At 39.4% G+C, this 22,260-nt stretch overlaps 1 protein-coding gene across 2 annotated transcripts; it reads right to left on the bottom strand.

The window, feature by feature from the left end:
- Positions 1–2,128: 2,128 nt before the first annotated feature.
- mylk4a (myosin light chain kinase family, member 4a) lies at positions 2,129–12,586 on the bottom strand. 2 transcript variants are annotated; one of them, XM_018676493.2, is made up of 15 exons: positions 11,694–12,586; positions 8,942–9,079; positions 8,505–8,601; positions 7,763–8,192; positions 7,305–7,645; positions 6,564–6,669; positions 5,934–6,027; positions 5,435–5,544; positions 5,045–5,186; positions 4,882–4,952; positions 4,658–4,786; positions 4,429–4,581; positions 4,246–4,324; positions 3,932–3,986; positions 2,129–3,676 (listed from the first exon to the last, which is right to left on the bottom strand). In XM_018676493.2, exons 1-14 carry the CDS (start codon positions 12,222–12,224, stop codon positions 3,933–3,935), a joined length of 2,475 nt encoding a protein of 824 aa, XP_018532009.1. In that variant the 5' UTR covers positions 12,225–12,586; the 3' UTR covers positions 2,129–3,676; position 3,932. The 2 variants fall into 2 exon arrangements, with proteins under 2 accessions (XP_018532009.1, XP_018532010.1); XM_018676494.2 differs by lacking the exon at positions 8,942–9,079 and having other exon boundaries at positions 11,694–12,585.
- Positions 12,587–22,260: the final 9,674 nt, after the last annotated feature.

The following is a 22,260-nucleotide window of genomic DNA, read 5'->3' as shown; positions in this document are numbered from 1 at the left end:
TAGCAAAGGTCTATACAATGTTGATGATTATACATGAACAGTAGCTAACATAAATAATCTAACTAGCTATCTGGCTAATGAGTTAGTAGCTATATCAAGCTTGCTGGACATCCTGCAGTGAATATTGTTTATTTATCAATATCTGAGGAAACTGTTCACTTTTCACTTTTAAGTCTTGGGTTTCTCATGTCTCTGTGTGAATTATAAGTAGTTTAATATATAAAAACTAAATTGGGCAATTTTATTTTTACTCTTATTATATGGGTCTATGCTATATTTTGTCTCTCAGTTGGCTTTGATAGCTTAAGTTCTATAAATAAACCAAATCATTTTTGAAAAAAAAATATCTATATAATTTGGTTGTAGCAGTAGCCAACAGGAAAATCTTGCTAGTTAGCTGTTTGCATGCTTGCTAGCTATCTAGCTACCTCCCCAGATCGATGTTAGTGTCTCCTCATCACTGGATACACGAAATACATTGTAATATACTGCAAGAAAAAGTGAATATTTGCGACAGGACAGGATTCATGTCCTGATACATGTCCTTTTCATTTTAAAGCTGTCGTTTACTAGTTTTAAAGTCTTTTAAGGGGTTGTTGTAATTTGTTGGTCATCCATTACAGTTATGAATCATACAACTTGTCAGGTATTGACCCTTACATCTATTTTATTTTTTAAAAATATATCTTCTCTTTCAGTTGGCTGTCATTCGGTCAGACATTCTGAAAATATTCCTAAGGCGGATTTCTTTCCATTTTAAGCTGCAAATCTCTCTTCTCGTCCACTTTCTAAGAAGAAATTCCTGTGCTCAGGTTTTATTATACGGATGGAAGACAGTTTGTCTCTCCAATCCATCTCTCTTGTCACTGTCCAGTGCATGCTATATAAATCAAAATGGAATAAAAATGAAAATAACCCAAAACTGTGAATTATTTTGTCAGCCCTTACAATTTTATGGCCATGACAGTCTCAAACTACTGGATGTAAAAGTGGTCAACTACTGGGTTTCCATGCTTTTTGGTGGTACAGTTTGCTTTTCTGGTATTTCTGTACAATTAAATACATGTTTCCCATGGTACTCTCCCATAAAGTCTGCACGTAGCCTATCCCTGACTAACCTTGTGGCTTCTGTAAAATAAGACCTTACTGTCTTTTAAAGGACAGAGCAGACTGAAAGTTAAGGTATACTTTGCGGAAATGTAGCTTGAAATGTACACATGCGCCTCACAAACCTCGCTGTTTCCTCGCTGTCATTCATCTTTCTTCATCCATTATCTATCTTCATATTTTTCTGTTCCTCAGCCCATCTTGTGACCTCTGTAAAAAATCCTCAATGGCCGCCTTTTTTTTCCTTCCAGTGTATCCGAGTAACAGACCTGCTGCCCCGACATCATCATCATCCCACACACTCAGTTTATTTTCTCAGGTGAACAAACTGTATTACACACACTGGCTCCCTCAGATGCTCTTTATTAGGCTCCTGGAATCAGCTGTACTTTCATCTTGAGTAAGAGCGTGTGTTTGTGTGTTTAAGGTTTAAATAGACCTGAGCTGAGATTGTAAAATTCTCACCAAAAATAGTTCACTGCATTGTCATAGACACACAAAATGCTATGCTCTATGAAACCAGCTCTTAATCACACAGAGAGATTTTTTTTTACCTTTCAGTAACCCAGCAAGAGTTTAAAGATGTGATTGTATCAGAACTAAATATACCAAAGAGAGAACTGTGAATCATGCTGAAAACATTGGGTTGAGTTGAGACTTATGTTTTGCATTAGGAGACCACAAATTGGTTCTAATTTGTTTAAGACCCCAGTTAAAATGTATATACATGACAATGTCAAAATGCTACCTATTGACATACTGTTCTAGAAAATATATAACAGTGTTTTAATTTCTTCTAAAAACATTTATTTTATAAACTTTATTCACAGATTAGTTTCACAGTATCTTCTGAGGTGTGACAGGACATTCACTAACGCTGCTAAGCCTTTGGATATTTAAGAGGAATTATTTGCTTTCATTTGTCTTCAGTTTTAAATTCATGAACTTGCCCCTTTGTAGTTTCACCTATTCTCAAAATTGAACCTTGACAAAAACTGAATTAAAGGCAAAGAAACTATGATTTAAGACACAGTTTCAGTTTAATGGATGTGTACACACTTCACAAATACATGCTGAGTTTGAAATTGTTAACACTCTGTGAGGACAACTTCTTTTTCTAGCGCTCTGTGCTCAACAGTTAATGTAATTCATCATGAAGTTAAATTAAAGTCACATAAATGTAGTTCTAACAATTTTTCATCCATTTAGGCAATGCTAGGTAGGTAGTGTATTACTTTTAGTTAGTGAACCTTCACAGAAGGTATTTCAAAGATAACTTTGTATTGTGGAAAAAGCATCTACAGTGACATGAATATGCAGCCAGAGAGGCACTAAAGTAATATGACAGCTCAAGCATACAGTACAATAAAAAAAAAAAGAGAAAAAAAAAAAAGTTTAAAAAAGTTATTACTCTGTTTCTGTCAAGTTTAAGCTTTAACAGCTGATAACACATAAACACATAACAACATGCAACAAAGAATGAAAATAATACATTTAGCTGATAAGACATGAACTGTGTTGGTGAAATGTATTGTCTGTATAAACACTAGGACAAAGCACAATGAAACATGAGACATGAGGAGATCCGACCACATAAGCCTTTTCAACTGTACTACAGTAGGTTCATATATAATATATGTTTAAATAAATAACAGTATAAAGTGCACATACTACAGCTTATGACACCAAACACACAAATTCCATTCTGTCCATACGTACAATACACATCCCCTAAGATATGAGAAAACCTGGATTTTAATCTACGGTTTGGCATTAATTCATAGCCCACAAAGAATATTTCTGTGGGCAGAGAAAGGCTGCGCAGATTATTAGAGTCATATGATATGAATCATGCTGTAGCCTTCATATAGAAGCAGTTTTGAGGTATGTTTCTAAATATGTAATTTCTTATCTACACTAGCAGCAGATAATGAAAACAGCAACAAACAATGACAGCACAGTGTATTTGGTTACAGATGAGTGAGGGAGAGTGGATAGTTGAAAGTGAGGTTGATAATACAATGTGCAGTGTCCAAGGCAAAGGTGCCAGCCACAGTTAGGCTCATATGTATGATAATATGTGTCTAATGAAGTTGGGTCAGATCAGCATCGTCTTGAAATGCCATCTACAACAGGATGGAAAAATGATAAAAAAACACCTTACAGAGTGATGTAATACAATAAAACACAACTCAGCTCAGTTGAGTTATCACTTGTCTCACAACCTCAACAATAACTGAACATTGTTGGGTTCATAAAGGTGCACCGCAACTGATTAATGTAAGGTTCTTGTTATTTTTTCACCTGTTGTTTCTCTAGAATTATAATTATGAGTTGTACATTATTCACACAAAAAGTAGCACAGTACAATGCTTGCTGCGAACATCAGCCGTTAAATCACATTTGAATATGTCCTGTATGTTGCTTTGGTATATTTTGGTTACATTAACACAATCAAAATGGATCACATTTCAGGAAAATGCTGCAGGTGCATCAACTGAAATTTAGATCATTTACATGGACAGGAGGATTGGTCCGAGTGGCCACAGCTGGAGCCGTCACAGGAGCCCTATAAAAAAAAAAGAAAAAAGACAATTATTTCAAATTTGGGAGTCATCATATCTGTAACAGGATCTCAGACTCTTGTTTCTGCTGTGCTATACCCTGCACAAAATTTGAGACATGCTTCCCCCTTGTGGATGTTTTGAAAGTATTCCTGAGAATGCAACATTAACATCACCTCTGACGAGCAGAAGACTTAAATTGGACAAAACAAAATGAGACAAAAAAAAAAAGTAAAACAAAAACAAAACAACAGACCAACCTCAACTATCAGTCATAGGCACACAGGATGATCGCCGTGATCTGCACATAGTTTTCTGTGAAACAGAGAGGACAGTAATATGTCAATAAGATACTGATTAAAACAAATGTATTATGTATTATGATGTATTGTGGGTGTCCTTATTCTCATATTTTTCATATTAAATATTTTTGTATCTTGAAATTGCTTTAAAAATTGCACATTTTACTTCCTCTACACAGTTGATTGCCACACATCCAAAACGTCATTGTTTCACTATTATTTTATCATTCATCTAATTTATGATAAATGCAGGCCAGTACTGCATATTCTACCTTTGTATAAAGGCGATGATGAAGTGCTGAGTCAGATAGCCATGGATGTCTTAACGCCTCAGATGCTCCCATCCTCCAACTGATGAGAAACAACAGTGGCACATAAATATTATTCAACATAAAGCATCACTAGGTGTCAGTCTCAGTTTAGGACAAAGCAAGACACTGAAGAATGTTTGATACCTTTTATTTATAATGAGGAGCCTGGAGATGAAGTCTTTGGCTTCTTCAGACGTATCTACAAACTCTTGTTCCTCAAAGTTCCACTGACAGGCCAAGATGTTATTCAGAGTCTGATTGTCATCATCGCCAAGGAAGGGACAGAGACCGCTCAGACTAACACGAAGAAGCAAACGGTCACTAACACCATTCTGTATAAATGCATGTGCCTGTGTTTGTGTATTATACTTACAGCATGTAGGTGATGACACCGAGGCTCCACATGTCTGTGTTAAACGACACAAAGTCGTAGTTGATGACTTCAGGAGCAAGAAACTCTGGAGTGCCGAAATTGACTCGCAGTTTCTCCCTTGGTTTATATCTATGTGGGGACATAATCAATGACATTTTACATTTTGCATGATTACAACAGCCAATAAAACTGTCAGTAAAACTGAAGCAAATGCTCGTACTTACATCCTAGCAAGACCAAAGTCGATGATTTTGATCTTATTTGTGGCTCTGTTCACGCACAGAATATTTTCTGGCTGAAATTCACGACAAAACACATGACTTCAACTAAGAAGTTTTGATTAAACTGCAGGAATGTGTAACCGAAAAATACAAGTGACTTTGTTACCTTTAAATCCAGGTGTAGGATGTACATTTTGTGCATGTGCTGCACACCCTCACAGATCTGCCTGATGAACACCACGGCGTCCAGCTCCATTAGTTTGTAGTTTTCATCAATGATCCTGTCAAACAGCTCCCCTCCACCAACACTAAGGTTCAAGACAAATGCATAAAAGGCAACACTCAAACACCCCACATTTAAAGCATATTAAATATTAGGTATAATTTTTTAAAACATTTCTCACACAAATTAGTTAATAATTAAATACATTAACACTAGTGTGGCTCTAATCCCACCAATTTAACACAATTTAAGTCTATCAAGGATAAAATCTTGCCATTATTCAATTAGCTGTTTTGAAATAAATAAACACAAAATATAAAAGGAAGAGCATACTATTCAAGTACAAGGATGATGTCATTCCTTGACTCATAAGCTGCATAGAGCTGGATCAGGTTGGCATGGTCCAGATTATTCATGACCTGGATCTCATTCTTCACCACCTCCTACCAAAAACACAGGCGCAAGACAGACAGACAGATGCGTAAGCAGACAAACAGACGCAGATGTAGACAAACACGGATATACAGGCAAACAAGCACACACACACACACACACACACACACACACACACACGATGAGAGGTGTCAGCTGTTCCCTGCTATGAGACAATGCATCTTCTCTTCTAGGTCAAATATTTCTCACCTAGGTGAAAAGTATTCCCTTTGCTTCTGTTCCAAGTGTGGCCTTGTGCTAGTATGTAGTGTGCTAGTACGAACTAAAAATTGTAACCAAGCCCCTCTCCCGCTTTTTACATCATGCTGCGTTGCTCTCTCAGTAGTTATAAAAAATAGAGCTGATTCATTATCGTGACAGTGTCCATTAGGTGCCATACCTTTTCTTTCTGACTCCTGGCTTTGATGACCTTCGCCGCCAAAGTAAGACCAGAGGAGTTTTCAACACATTTGTGCACCTGGCCGAAACGACCCCTTTAGGAGGAAGAGAGAGAGAGAGAGAGAGAGAGAGAAATCCCATTGCCAGAGTTGCCAACTCTATCATCTCAAATTGTACATCCTAGAAGCTGAGAAACAGTTGTGAAACAGGACTGAGGGAGTGTGTTATGTGTTTTCCCATGACAAATCAAAAACTGATCACACTTGAAGCAGGGATGTTTTAGAAGAGCGCTGCGCTTAATCTGTTATTTCATTAAATCTGAGCTGGGCTCTGTCTGCTCTTTGAAGACTTGGATTAACACTTAGTGATTAGCTACCAGCTGGCACCGAGGATACAGTTTCACATACCATTCAGTCCGAAAGTAAAAATAACTGCTGTGACTCTGAAGTTATGAACCAGGGGAGAGAAGAGGAGTGGAGACCGGATGGGGGGAGGGTTACGCAATTAGCCCTTGTGGGAATTGCGAACCTCTTTCTCACTGTCTTTGATCTGCGATTGATCAACTAGCTACCAGCAGCTTTGATTTTTTATTTTTTATTTTTTTAATATTACACAGAAGTACAACACTCACCCGCCCAAGACCTCCTGCCAGTTGATGGTGTAGAAGTTGCTGATCTGGTTGGGTTTGGCCGACACAATGCGGTGATTGAAAGGAGCCACTGGAGGAGGAGTGGTGTCTAAAGCAGGATGGGGGATGAGAGAACAGATATAATCTGTTTTCATAGGTGATGAGGAATGTGAGAACAGAGGAGGTTCATTGTTAATCGGCTACAGTGAGTGCTTTTGAAGGAGTACATGGCTGTCAAAATCCACTTAGCACATTGTGTACTAACGTGGTATGATAAATCAACCACAGAGGAGTAGCCATGCTTTAGCACAATATATCTTCTAGTCATAGTGCCAGGCAACCTTAAAGCCATTGTACCGACTGAGCATTCTCAGATGGGCAAACTATTAAAGAGTGACACCCCTTCTTAATTACATCCAACTTAGTCTGGCATTTCTCAACTGCAGTTTTTGTTACTTCTCGGACAAGACTGATAGATCAACCTGATTGATTTGTCAGTCTAGCTCTAGTATGAACTGATATACAGTAAAAATTAAGTAAAGACTGGTATATTTGAGTATTTTAATTCAAACTACTATACAGAATTCAAGCCACACACACACGGTCAGATGTCTCAAACATACAATGATTAATATACATCAGCACTGCCTTATATTAACTTTTTTCTAGACAAAAAACTGGGTTGAAGTCAGATATTTAAACTTTCATCTCAACTTTCACAATCAATAGTGGACAAGTCCTTACCAATATGGTACCGCTCAACATCATCATCCTCATCCTCCTTTTCAGCATCATTGTCCTTCCTCTCTCTCTCCATCTTTTGTTTAAGGTTTAACTTGATCTCAACTCCATCGGCCCTAAAGATGGCCCAATCCTCAGACTCGAGGTTCTGTTCGTCCTCCTTGTTGTCTTCTCCCTTCTCTTCCTCTTCCTCCTCCACCACCACCACCTGGGTTTTCCTGTGTTCCTCCACTACAAAGTGTTCCTCTGTCACAAAGGAAGTGATAGTTATGCTGCTGCTGATCTCTGCTGTCTGGTCTTGCTCAGCCTCTGGAGATGGGGTGGTATCTTTGTGGTCATCAGGGCTGAAACAAAAATTACATTTTTTTTTATTGTGTTTTTATTATAAATCAAGTTTTCTGTTGATCAACTTATAAACTGACTAATCATTGCAGCTCTTATAGTGGTTAAACAAGGACTACCTTGTAGCAGGTGGTTCTTTTTCATTCTCAGGGGCAACAGGGAGCTCTGGGCCTTTAGCTACTTCTTCTGCAACAGAAGCCTCCTCTTCCTGCTTTTCCTCTGGGACTTCAAGCTTTTCATCTTCTTTCTCTTTCACTAGATCCTCTGCATCGAGCTTGGGCTCTGCCTCTGCCACCTTTTCCCCCACCTCCACCTCCTCACTAACCTCCTCAACAACCTCACGGCTCTCAGCCACTTGGGAATCTTCACACAGGTAGTCCACCAAGTTACGAGCGGGAGCATCAGGTTGTTGATCTTTGGGGGGCACTCCAGTCTCCACAACTCCAGGATATCCAGGGACGAGTCCGTGACCTGATTTCTCTGCGTTTTCCCTGTTGAGTTTCTGCACCTCCTGAAGAAGCAAAGCCTGCTTCTTCAGAGAGATATTATCTACAAAAACAGAATTTGGATTTAGACTTTTACAACCTGTTAAATATTTATCATAGCTCTACATCATCTTTAAGATTGAATACCTTTTTGTGAAAGGTTAAAGCGTGAAGTTGCCAAATATTTAACTCTGACCTTCTGAACTTGGTTTCTGTGTCACAGTATACATGCTAATAGGCTACAGCTGCACATGTGATAGAATATAACTCTGACACAGAAAGATGATGATTCCATGTGTTCTAGCAAAGGAACATAGAAATTGAAACACTGACATACAATATTTTTGTAAAGGAAACACATTGATGATCTCGGCACCTGCTGTATCTGGGGGCTTCATCTTCTTTTGAGTTTTCTGACTCTTGGGGCTCAAACATGGTTTCTCTGTCCCATCTTTAACTTTATGGTCTTTCAGCTGTGAAATACAAATACAAACAGTCAAAAGAAAAATCTGCACAATCTATGCACATAAAATATTCACATTTAAGAAATAATTTCAAATCAAAATGTTATATGAAAAGAATTCTTTTCCCAATGTAACTCAACATAGTTTTGCTGTGGCTATGCAAAAATATTTACATTGTTACACTTTTCTTGCAGAGGATACCCACACATATGGAACCAACCCTGAGCTAAAAACATGAAGAACAAGGCGCCAGCCTGAAGCCAGAAATGCAAAAGCACATGTACTTACATAATTCAAATTAAAAGACAAGTTCCTGTGTTAACACAGTCTATAAGCACAATAAACCTACGAAGTTTCCACATTTGCGAGAGGCGAGGAAATGCTTTGGTCCATGGAGCTTTATCTTGTGAGAAGGCTGCGGAGTACTGGGCTGACATGCAGGAGTTATCTGTTGATTCCCTTTACTGGCTTTATTAGAGGTAGTTTTCTAGTAAAAAGACAAGATGGCAGTGCTTAGTAGGGTTATATGAATGCACATGGAATGGAAAAAATATCACATGTTAAGTATGAATGTCAATAAAACACTTATATGATGAAGTTAGGGTTGCATGTAAAACACAACATGACAAATTAATTAAAGAATCAAATAAATAATTCAAGAAAATGACAGTGACAAGTTGATATGATGAAGTTAGGGCCACACGTAAAACACGCAACACAAATGAATCAATAATTGAATGAAATGACACAATAGGTAATGAAAAGGACAAAATATAAGCAACACCTCCTCTGTTTTCAGCTTACACATTAGCACATTTATTGCATATCTCCATGCGCAGACCACCTTGCATGGCATGCCTTTGATTATTCATGGCAGATGGATGGACAGCAGCAGGGCAGTGAATTTATAGCTTATCACTTGCAGCACTCAGCAATGGAATGCAATGCTGACCCTGAGTGGAAAATATTACAAGCGACCATAGGCTGTTGTTCAAATTTCTCAGCTGGGGGAACTCACTAAACACTCTCTGGTCAGGTTAGGATGGAAAAAGCTTGTCTTGAACCCCAGGGCGTCTCACATTTGTTCTCTGAATGCTGTTGTGAGGTAAACAGCATGGGGGGGAGATATTTGGAGTGCAGTGTTTCCCCAGTGACAGCTGTGTTTTCAGGGAGTTCAAATCTCTGATTGGGAGAGTAGGGGAGAGCGTGCAGAGGAAATCTCACACCTCCCACAGTGGAGGAAGATGGAGTAACCACCTGAGAAGCACTCTGACGACAACAAAAATTCCCTGAAATGTGACTCACATGGAAGCCAACAGATGGGTCATCAGTCATCAGAATATGATCCAAGTCATTCATGATCGAAACCTTTACTTGGCTCGAATTCAATGAGTCATGTCTTTATCTAACGCAAATATGGATACAAAAAAGTGACTGCACTGTTGCACACCATGTGCTATGACAAAAGTATTTCTCTAAGTGTGTGATAACGCTGTCATGTGACGTCACAACCACTCAGGTGAGTCTGCTCGTTGCCGGTCATGGAAAGTGAGGAAAAGAGATATGACTCTAACGTCTGCAGCTACGCAAGTGATATGAGCGTGGTGATGTCTCTAAGTGCAACTCATGGCTCTGATGCCAAGCAGCACTTAGTGACCTTTATATAAGGTCACAGTCTGACACGGTTTTATGACTGGATAATTAAGACAAAAGCCTCAGGTTTGATTTTGGGAGGTGATTTTAGAGTCGGGGGGGGGGGGAGTCAGCCCTTATCCACTCTGGGCAATCTAGCCAAACCAAAGTTGAAACCTGGGACATTAAGTTAAAAATGTAAATTCTGCATCCGGACACACAAGTGCAAAGCACAGTCAAGCAACAGTTACCTCACTGAGATCATATTTACATAAGTACACATTTACAATTATTTTTCACTTTTCTGAGGCTGTACCAGCAGCTCTCAAACTCTGCATGCCGTGTTAAATACAGGCCTTCACTGGAACCTCTAAATCAAAGGTGCTTTGACAGCATTATCAGCAGGACTCCCAATAAAATTTTATGAAGAGCTATTTTGTGCAGCAGGGAGCTCTGCAATATGCAAAGAACCACATGGCACAGACTTGAGGCAATACCCACTTTACAGCAGAGGGATAACTACTGGAAACTAGTGATGCAGAACATATCAAATAACTGGCACAGAACTGAGGTGGATGGAAGGCAGAAATGTTTAAGTGAGTCAGACACCGAGAGAAACAAACCTCTGATGAGAGAAGAGAGAGAGAGACACTGACTCATCACAATCTGTTGACACCTGACTCCTTGGTGAGCTGAAGGGGTTAAAGCCCCTTTAGACCCCAAACACTGCAGCCCTGATCCAAAAACAGTGTTTCTAAACTGGGCAACTCACATTTCACCCCTGGCCTCACACCGGGCCCTCTCGTGCTCTGCTGGGGGGAGTCCCACAGTGAGCCTCACTCCAAGAGGACCATGTTGCACTTAGCACGGGTAGAGATCCAACAAGCATAAATTTGAGTTAAATCTGGACTTTACATAAGCCACAGGTGACATGTTTACTGTGCAGTAACTTACATAACACTGTAAAATTACCATTCTTAATCACGTTGCCTTCAATCAGCAGTTGGCAAGTGTAAACATGCCATAGCCCAGACACTACCTATCACCCCTGCCCATTTTTATTGGAGAATTCAGCACACAAGCCAAGTTGCATTCCTAGGCAAGAGAACTGTTGATGTGGTCAGCTTTGCTGCTATGATCGTTTTCACATGTCCTGCCAAGAGCATCAAGATCCTGGTAAGATCTGAGAAATCAAACTCAGCACAGAAGATATATAGCATCTCTTACAACACTGACAAGAACAAGATTGGCCATCCAGAGTGATGGATGGGCTGCAATATCTGGCAACACCTTTAGATACTGATAAATGCACACTCAGAAATATATATTATTCAGAATGTTGAATGCATACTAGGGTGGGAAAATATTGAACTTACAAATCAACAATAACTAAAACTTGGATCATGGTCTCTCCAAAACTTTATGCAACAGCAGCATCTTTACACACTTTATACACTTCTCAGGCTCACCTTGTCAGGCTTCTTAGTTATTGTATCTGAGGACGATTTTCTCTTGATAGCTTGCTTTCCTTTATTGTCTTTGGGTTTGGAGCCCTTCCGAGCCGTGGGGCCTTTGAACATCAGCTCCATAACCCTCGAACTCTTCACTGTCTCCCCAATGAAGCTGATCACCTGCTGCATGCTGAGGACCAGTTTCTCCATCCCCTCCAGCTTCTGGGCCTGCTGCTCGGACCGCTGGTTCACCGCCGACATGATGGTGCTCATTTCCCGGCATATCTCCCTCACCTCTCGCCCCACGACCTGGGTCTGGTTCATCACCCTTGGAGGCAGGTGGATCTCCTCCTTGTCAACCTTCAGGTTCTCCATATCCTTTTCGATGCCATCAATGTCCTGAGACATCCCGTCTAGCCGGTTGAGGACCTTTTCTTGAATGTTGATGAGCTTGTCCATCTTGGTGCTCAGCGACTCAATCCGATTTTGGATGAGGTCGAAGCTTTCGCTGTTGCCATCTCCCACTGTGTTTGTTACCACGGCACTCATGGCTTCCAGTGATGTGAAAGTCACGTTAAGACACCAACTTGAAACAAGAATAGGACTAGAAACGTCCGTGAAACAGACGAAAATATTTTCTCAAGAATCGTAGCCAGCTCTACCTTTCAGTGCCCCACAATGGTGTGCAAACTAATTAAAATACAGAAATGTGGAGAAAAAAATCCACCGAGAACAGATTTAAAAATCACCAATCACCAGCTATGAAGATTTTGAATCTCTAAAACTGTAAAACTCAAATAAAATGAGCTCTGAGTAAAATGACTATCAACTAAAAAAAACTATTTCTCTCACTTTCTCCCTGGCACCTGCCTCTCTCCACACTGGAAATGGTATTAAGAATGGTGTGAGCCGGTGTCCCTAAATGTAAATGGACAGCCTACGTCAGCAGGGGTCAAGTGTTTGGGGAGGGAGTTTGGCACTGCTTGGACTATGAGACATTTGAGAGCCTTTAAGTGCTAAGCCCACCACCGTCACTCGCCTGTTGGGTGTTAAAATGGTCACCACACACGGCACTTCTCCGGTGTGTTAGACAAGTGGGACAATGCTCATTCATTTTTACAGTTTTTCCTATTCATATGACAATGAGGTTAACTCGATGTAACAGGTGGACATGTCTGGTCCACATCCTTGAGTGGACTGTGCAGGTGTCCAAAAAAGGAGAAGGGTAAATATGGAGTTCACAAGTGTTTTTTTTTTTTTTTAAGCAGAAGAAGAGATTTTGAAATCAGTTCAAAATAAAAGCTGTGTTGATAATTGAAATGTAATCAAATGAAATGATTCAAAAATAAGTGTCATGGCAGTAAAGAAGACTAAAAGGACTGGGCTGCTGGTTATTTGGCACTGCTGCATGTGGTTCTGTCTGTATACAGTTGTGAATGATAACCATGTTGCAATGCAAATACCCTCCTTATCTCTTGAATGCCTGTAACTTGCACCCAGTGTCAGGGGAAACATGAGAAAGCCTGTGGTTCATGGCTATGGAGACCTACAGTAAGATGTTTAGTCCTTCTGCTGAAAGAAGATAAGGGTGAATCTGATGATTTATACCATGCTTACTCACTGACAAAAACATCCACTGATAACTTCCACTTAAGAGAGTGAGGGATCAATTTTACCTTAGCTGTTGTAATATGACCGTAATCTGTGTTCTCTGTGTATCAACAGACATGTTTATGTCAACTCACAGGGTACAAGAAAAATGCTGCAATCAAAGTTACTCAAAGCTTAAATAACCAGAAGCAGCAACACACACCCACGGTTGGTTAATCAAGACATTTCCTGACAAGTTTGCCTTTGCAAACTTCCCAAACTCATTTTGCCCCCATAAATTCACAGATGATAGAGCCGAGGAGGAATCCAGCTTTGCTCAAGCCACCATGAAATACTTTTGACAACAGAAGCACAGACTGCAAACTCAGCCACGGTGACCCCAGCCAAACCCGCCTCACTCCAGTGGCTCAAGCCAAAATCTGGGCTCATGGGTACAGCGACCAAGGGGGGATGTGAACTTGGCAGATAGAGTGGAGTCGAGCGGGGTGAGGCGAGGGGAAGGGAAGTCGAGCGGGGTAAGGGCAAGGGAAGGGAAGGGAAGGAGTTTACCTGTCAGCTCGCATTTCATTACGAGTCATCATGCCAGGTTGAATGCTACTTTCTGTCTGATTTATAAGAACCAAGCTGAGTTGTGCAAAGCCTTGCGTAAGCCTCCTACGCCGGTGAGGCTTTGTAAGAGCAGACTGACCCACTGCATTCCCCTGTATTTTTATTTTCATCTGGGTTCACTCGTGTAAGATGGCTACGGCGGAAAGAACAAGTGACTCTGACGGGGCAGAAACAGATGGGAGTGGAACTAGTCATCAATCAGTCAGGCAGAGACAGGGGCGCTCACACCTGTCCCTGGATGCCAACAGATGACAGACAACGTAGGTCATTTGCAGCATGTTGTGTCAATTTGAGGGGCATGGACAGTCAACTTTCTTATACAGTGGTGTGCGTGGAACGGACAGACTGGATTTTTTTCCACACAAGCAGCAAGAGGAATGTAAAGTATTTCTTTACAAATGTAAAAGAGATTTTAAAAAAAATGTAAAAAGCAAACTTACTGTTATTGTGCTGCACATTAAGGTTAGCATGCATGAACATGATGGCACTATTACATTATAGCTTGCGTTGCTTAAAGGTAGAGGGGCACTTTAAGGTTATTAAACCCTGCAGGAGATATAAACAGACCTCTGAGGCTTATTACATAAAGCAGATATCAAGTTTATATCACTCACACTTTACAGTGAAACTAATGCCGAGGAAAGTAACAGCATCATGACCTGAGTCCTCTCTCACCTTCTCTGCCAAGCCCAAGCATGTGTACACACAGCCCCCAAACACACGGCGGCAGCTGAGAAATCACTGCCCCGTCTACTGGAGCATGATTAAAATGTTGTTTAGTTAATGTGACAGCAAAATTATCAGGGTGTTTGGAGACATTGTCAACTGCATGAATGCTCAAAAAGCCTGTGTAAAGTGTGATGAGTAATTATGTGTGTTGTGCATGTGGTGTGTGTCCTTGTTGACCTTATATTTTGAACTTAAGAGAGTGGAAAACATTTAAAGGTAAACTGATATACAACAGAAGGCTTTGCAGTAAAACTTCAATGTTTTAAGGCCTCCTGATGTCCTATGCACACCCACTGACTGCAAAATCAAAATCTTTATCTTCATTATTATTATTATTATTATTATTATACATTTGGGGCGATGACTAATGATCATTGTGCAGATTGGTTTCTTGATCAATTGTTTGCTTGCTGTAAAAAATAAATAAATAAATTATATAAATAAATATTATATTATAATATTATATTATAAATAATAAATAAATTGTGGGGAAAAATGCTCAGTTTTCCAGAGGATGGTGCCTCCCACCATCATATTTTTGTTTGACCTAACTATTAAACCCAAACATATTCTGTCTAGACTGATGAAAAAATGAAGATGAAGAATGAAGACGCTGGAACCAGAGTTTGGCTTTTTTTTTTTTTTTTTTTTTTTTTTTGCCTGAAAATCTACTTCAAAACAATTAACTGGTCATTAAAACATGTCGACTGACTGATTAATTAATTTATCATTGTAGATTTAATATAGTAATGTTTATTCTGGGTTAATAAATGACCTGATTATAACATGTACAATTATGAGATCATTTGAGATCAAGACATTGTTATGGCAAAATAAATGAGGGCCTTAGGGGCAAGCCTTTTTAGAAACTAAATAGAGTACATGTTGATGTATAAACTGACAGAGCAGAAAGAGAAAAGGTACACTTAGATGCATAAGCATTTTTTCATTTTGGACTGTATCTCATTTTTAAGAACAATCCATACATGTGGAGTGGTATATGGTTGATTAGTGTGACCTACATGACCTTCTGTATTATTATTTGTTTGGCATTTAGGAGAAGGTGAAGTGTTAAAAATGGAGCACCACCTCCCTTAGAGAGAACACAATGTCCTGGGAAGCGCGTCTGTGTGCTGTGGCTACTGTCCAGTCACCTCTCCAGTCTCAACTCCACACATCGCGCAGCCTGCCAGCTCTGGCTATACTTTCTCTCGGAAACTTGTGGCTTTAAATGTGTGTGGCAGCCATGAAACTTTACTCCTTGTGCTAATGTCTAAGACGTCTCTGCTGTTCTTTCCCTGTCGTCTCCGGTTTTCTCTTGGCATGTAAACACATTTTGCTGCTGCACTTTGACAAGAGCTTTTGGTTTTGTTTATACACAGTTATACACAGCTACATTATACTGATTCAGTACACTGAAGGAGCATACACACACACACTCATTCAAACACATGCCTGTCTGTCTTGTGAAATGTGATGAATGTGTATGTTATCGCATGCATGTTGAAGTATCCAAATGTTAAAAGATTTCACATGATATGCACAAATGCCTTTTGGAGCTGGACATGCTCAGAGGAACTAAATGATGTGAAACTGTATGTGCCTGGTCCAGCTATTGGCTGACTATAGCAGTAATGGAAAGTAAGTACATTTACTCAAATCAGTGAATTACAGTTGCAATTACTTCATTCAACATACAAATCATGATTATATTATAAAATGCAATGCACTGTTGTAGATTAACCTGCCTGATAATATGTGTCAACTGTGACATCAGAATATCAATTATGACAATTAAATACTATAATAAATAATATATATAATAATATACCACTTTGACAGGTACCAATCTGCAAAATAAGGGCCTTACCTTCAATGTTTTAAATATATTTTGTTGAGGCTACTCACAAAAATTATGTATGCATCACTTTTACTTGTAATGGAATAGATTTTTTTTAATTATGTATTGCTACTGCCAGTCGCTCAAGTAAATGACTGAAATGAATCAATTTTCTACCACTGCTAGGTTTCTATTTTGAACAGCAGGTGGTATTGTTCACCTGTATAAAGGAATGGGGTCTGTTTCACTTGTGGAGTATGAAAACATCGACAAAAACTTCTCACTTGAGTTCTCCAGTATAATCCACTTCCACTTCTGACCAGAGGAAGAGCAGGATTAGACTGTTTGCAAGTGAGCAGCAGATGATTATTTTGCTGAAGTACTAAGCCCCAAGAGAAGTACACTCAGTTCACTACCATTGAAGATAAAGAAAACAAACAAATATTCACATTTGAGCAGCTGCCTGGAGTCATTGCATTTACAATATTTTTGCTTGAAAAATGACAGAAAAAATGATTATTTTTCCATCACCCATCTAATTGACTAAATCGAATTTCTGAAAGACTAAGTATAGAAAAGTTTTGAAAAGAGCCTCTGTAGTACTTTTATTTCCATTCAGTACAAATAATCTCACCTGTACGTGAGTAATACTTCAGTTCAGTGCCTCCACTTGAGGAAGCTATTCCCAGACTATTATTGTCAATATGGGAATGCAAGAAGGGCTTTACATTGAGGATGTCATAAAGTGTATTAAAGGTTGGTGACAGAATGCAAAGAAAGCCTAGTCGCATACTTGCGGATATCCAACAGTAAATGTCAGTGTGGATCTCCTAAATGCCAAGAGAGGAATGGAAACAAGAGATGGTGAGAGAGCTTCAGCCTGTCTCTGCGGCATGCTATCACAGCATTAAAGATAACTACAGAATGTGTGTATTTATAATGTATGTGCAGTGTATATATTTATACAGAGGCAGGATACTCTCTGTGTAAATATGCACTTTACAATTTAAAACAAAAAATGACATTGGGTCATATCTTACGGTTTGAAAGGAACAACTAACCCATGACTGCATTTCATGGGTTAGCTGTTTTAAAGGGTAATGAAAAACAAAATATTGGACAAATTGAGGCAAAAAGGTTTTTGCGCTTATCTGTAAGTAAGAAGTTTAGGTCTCTTGCTTTTCCAACCATATGCACAGTGACAGTGAAGCCTTCATTAAAGCGATGCTGCATCCCAGCAGCCTTGAAAAAATTCTATTCACTAGATGGCAGCAAAAGCAGGACTTTAAGGTTTCAGTGTGCCTGCTGTGCTCAACCACTAGAGCTCACTGTACGCTCACAGCAGATTCTCTAAACTCTGCGCTCATAAACACCACCGACCCCTTATCTCATGTTTTATCCTCCCTGCAGCTTTTACATAATGTAGCAAAACAGACATGTATCATAACTACCAGTCTCGCTTTTCACTTACACACCGAGAATCACATTTCTGCTGAACGGATAATCCCCATATGTTGAGCTAACTAATTAAATTAGATGTGACATTGAGCCAGGGGATATCATGGGAAAAGTGGTGTAAAAGTAAACATTTAAAAGGTACTTGGCAGGCAACACGAACATGGTTTCATATGCAGCTAAATTCTTATGCTTGACAAAATAGAAATATATAACAGGATACCCTAAGCAGACAAGAAATAAGAATGATGCACAGAGTAACCAAATCAGTCATCCCAAATTATGTATATATTATGTATAATACAAGATGAACACATTGTATTTGTTAAATCTAATTTAAGTGCAGAAGGTAAACTGATTATAGCACTATGATTAAAGAGGAAACCCATTTCCATTAGTTGACAGTGTTATCCCTGTAATAATAAATGACAGAGAGCCTACTCTCCATGAAACCTGATGCAACAATACATCACAACAGCACCATGCCTCTGCTCCCCACTGGCAATTCGTGTGTTGTGTTTAAAAGGACCTGTGAGTTGGATATTGCCCACAGTATTCAAACAATTGTTGTGCATCTGTAATAAATCATGTATTTGAGGCATCATAGCATTTTCCACAGTACCTAAAAATACAATAATAATAAACCAAATATATAAATTGTAAGTGAGGACACTTCTATCTGATAAATCACTGTTGAGATACAGTACATGTTTCAAGAAATCATTCCTCTGTCATGTGCTGTCTTTAAAATACATTTTTCTGTTCTATTAAACATGACACATCAGTCACTGCTTACCTGTACTGCAGCTTGATAATTCAGCTACTCTAGATGCATCGCAGCACATAAATTTAGCTACGAATACATGGAAAATTATATTCCACCAAAAAGAAGTAGCAAAAGACCTACAAACCAAGGCTATAGCCCTGTATCTCCAGTCTCATAGGATATTCCTACAGTGAAAGTAAGACTATTAAGTAAGGGATTGAAGCTGTTGCCATCCTCTCTGAATAAAGAGTTCAAAACTGTTGACAAGATCTGTAGTACTGGTAACTAATTATGGCATGTGGCCACCAATCACACAAGTATTTTCAAAGAAGAAGCAAACTGAACTCTGACTCTATGATTTTCTGCAGTGTTCATACGCAATGATGATGAAGACGTAATTAAAATAATTATATATAAAATGGTGACATGACCCAAAGACGGTTTCCCAGTAATAATAACAATAAGTGGATGGACTAAATGGACTAAAATACAATAGAATATAATACAACTTTATTGTCCCAACAATTGTCTTTGATCCATCTGGCAGTTAATTGAAACACTAAAACATATACACACTCCAATGACAACAATGCTGATAATATGAAAGATAGTTTTGGGAATTGATGGTCTATAAACCATAAAATACAGAGGTGAAAATGTGAAGTTGACACATCAACAACTACCATAGCTACAAGGTTAAAGGTATTGTTATATAACTTTTAGAAAACAGAAATGTGTCAGTGTTCCTCTGCCAATGTTTGAGTATTATTCAGCAAGTCAAACATCCTCGTATGTACCTGAATGGCAGGTGGAGTAGATGCTCTGTGCCTCCTCCTGTAGCAGAGTAAATCACACAGCTTGTGCCAGAGGTAGGAGGCGACCAAACACATGCTGTTGACCAGCCAGATGTCCCGGCCTGTGACAAATTTCTCCATGGCTTTCACTTTACCCCCCATCCCTTCTTCTATAGTCTCGCTTTTCCTATCTTTAACTACAAAGGACCTCTTGAAGCTTAGCAAGAAGAGTCTCAAGTGGAGGGTTAGAGGAGATGACAGGTCCTTCTCAGGGTACGGACCGCCCAAACATTAATACTACTCTATCCTCTGCAGCCTCTGTTAATTCAGACAACACCCCCACTCCCATCAGCACTCAGAGCCAAAGGACGGTGCAGTTTGTCCTTATGACAAAAGAGTGACAGGTGCCAGCAGATGGTGTGAGACATGGTCACTCTCACACCGTCTAATCTCCCATCTTCACTAGAGAGCAAGAATTGTTCTGTGTTCTTTTCTCCCACATTCCTCTCTGTAAATAAACTATGTGAACCACAGTCTACCAAAAACAACATTAATCTTCAACACAGCACTGACATTGAAAACTGAGAGAATTGTGATAGGGGTTCCCATCCCCCTGTCAACACAGACACTTGGATGTGGTGCAAATAAATAGCCTATGCTATTGGATTACTGCTGCAAATGTCACACCAACTATCACGTGGGGGCTTACACTCAGTGGTCCCAGCTGGGGCAATTTTATATTGTATTGTTTGCAAACCTAGATTATAGCATCCAGAGTAAATACAGCAGAAGTATTATTAAATGCCAAACCAAATGAACATAGAAGGTAATATAAAGTATAAAGTATTAGATGAGGGCCGTATCCCTGAGGATTTTTAAACTCAGCCACATAGTCTGCAGTAAGTTGTGCAACAATCATACACTTTGGGTGTGAAACCCATACGGCCACAAGGCCAAGAATCCATCATGTGGCCAACAGTGGCCAGTCACAGCTATGTGCAATATGTCTGGAAACCTCCCCACCCTCCTCTGGCTTCACCACCAGCTTTGCCAAATACAATAATGAGCTCACTTTTGGATGGGAGCTGTGCTCTCGCTGCTCAAATGAATCTGTTGGCTGCCATGAGGGGGAGAAAAAAGCAAAACTGGACTTTGATTACTTACAATGTCTCAGTTTGCTTTACAGTAGACTACTTAAGTTTCAGCTACATCATGTGATTAATTGAATCACAGACTGCATGTTTTACGCTATTTTTGGCACTTCTTGGTCATTACATAATTTGGCAATTGATAAAACTGACATATCCAAAGCTATTTTGGTTCTTCTGCAGTGCGCTGAGTGGGCACTAAACATGGTGTCATATTTTGCCATTTTATACCCTGATAAATATCATGTTTGTTGACAGTCTGGGTAAGACCATATTGAATAATCATTACAAACCAAACCAATGTACCTTTTTTTTTTAATCTTTCCTATAAGGAGATCACATGTAGCATTGTCTTTGTTCATAATTTAGCAAATTACTTAATGGACCATCATATTATTACAGCATTTCTATTATTTAAACAAGCATTAGCACCCTCTGCTGGTGCTTCTGCAGACTCAAAAGGCTGATTCAAAAAGCATATTAATACTCCTTCACATGGGCTAAGTATCTTTTCTAAGGAATTTGTGAACTGCATGGATACCTGTGGTTCAAACTTCATTTCCCAGAAGCAGCGCATGGTTTTCACCTTCTCTAAGTAGGGGAATAAGGCCAGCTTGGTCATGTTTCGGCTGCTGGTGCACTGATGAACTGACTTCAACTTGGCCATTCTCCCTGAGGGGGACACTTGGCCGCCAGCCCTTTCCTTCTGAGCTCTCTCTCCGTCTTCCCGGCCTGGTTGACCTCTCTGATGTGTTTCTCTTGGCTGGATCTTTTATCTGAGCAGAGGAGGAAAGAAAGACTCAGAGCAGCTGCAGTAAAGCACCAGTTAAGTTTGTAAGAAAATAGCCACATTCAATCATTTCAGACTTTTGTTTTTTAATTACACTTCATCTATTTTTTTCCCCCTCACTTTAAATTATAAATCACTAATGGTACCATAATATTGTATAAGTGTAGCCTTTGTAGTATGGCAGAGCTAGTGTAATGCTACATAATAATTTGACTGAACAAACCAGCTGACACACATTAATCCTGGAGCTTTTGGGCACTGTGCACTTCTGGGGCATTGGGACATGTCGCCCGCTTTGCCAGGGTGATAATCCATCCTTGCTAATCACATATGAATTAATCAACTGTATTAATTCTTTATTTGTTTGATTAATCTGTTAATTTGTGCTGTGCCTTGTCAATTCCTGAATCTATTTTTCTTTTTGATTAAATAAATATAAGTCAATGACAGTTACTGTGCTTAGACACTTGCTGCGTTCAGGTACCATAGTTCCTACGGGGAAAAAAACTAATATTCTTTTGCCCACACTGAAGTTTTGATAAAACGGTTATAGACATATTTGAGTGACAACGTTAGCTGTACTAACCGTCCTAATGCCTTGACTAAGATACACCCCAAATTCAATTTTAAAACCCCTATTATTAACGTAGTTAGCGTTTTGTGCCGCAAACATACAGCGGACCGGAAAATTCCTCATGTCCGACCGTCCCATCAGCACGTAAATGCACACAGGAAGGAAATCAAAGGAGGTCCACTAAGTTTAAAATAAATAAATAAACAAAAAAAAGTTAAACTGACATAATCCTCAACTAAACTTCATTTTATCTGCTGAAAAGAGAAAGT

The sequence above is a fragment of the Lates calcarifer genome, linkage group LG4 (assembly GCF_001640805.2).
Source record: "Lates calcarifer isolate ASB-BC8 linkage group LG4, TLL_Latcal_v3, whole genome shotgun sequence".
In the NCBI taxonomy this organism is placed as follows: domain Eukaryota; kingdom Metazoa; phylum Chordata; class Actinopteri; family Centropomidae; genus Lates; species Lates calcarifer.
The sequence above is the reverse complement of the archived record's forward strand: the minus strand, read 5'-3'. Positions and strand labels throughout refer to the sequence as shown.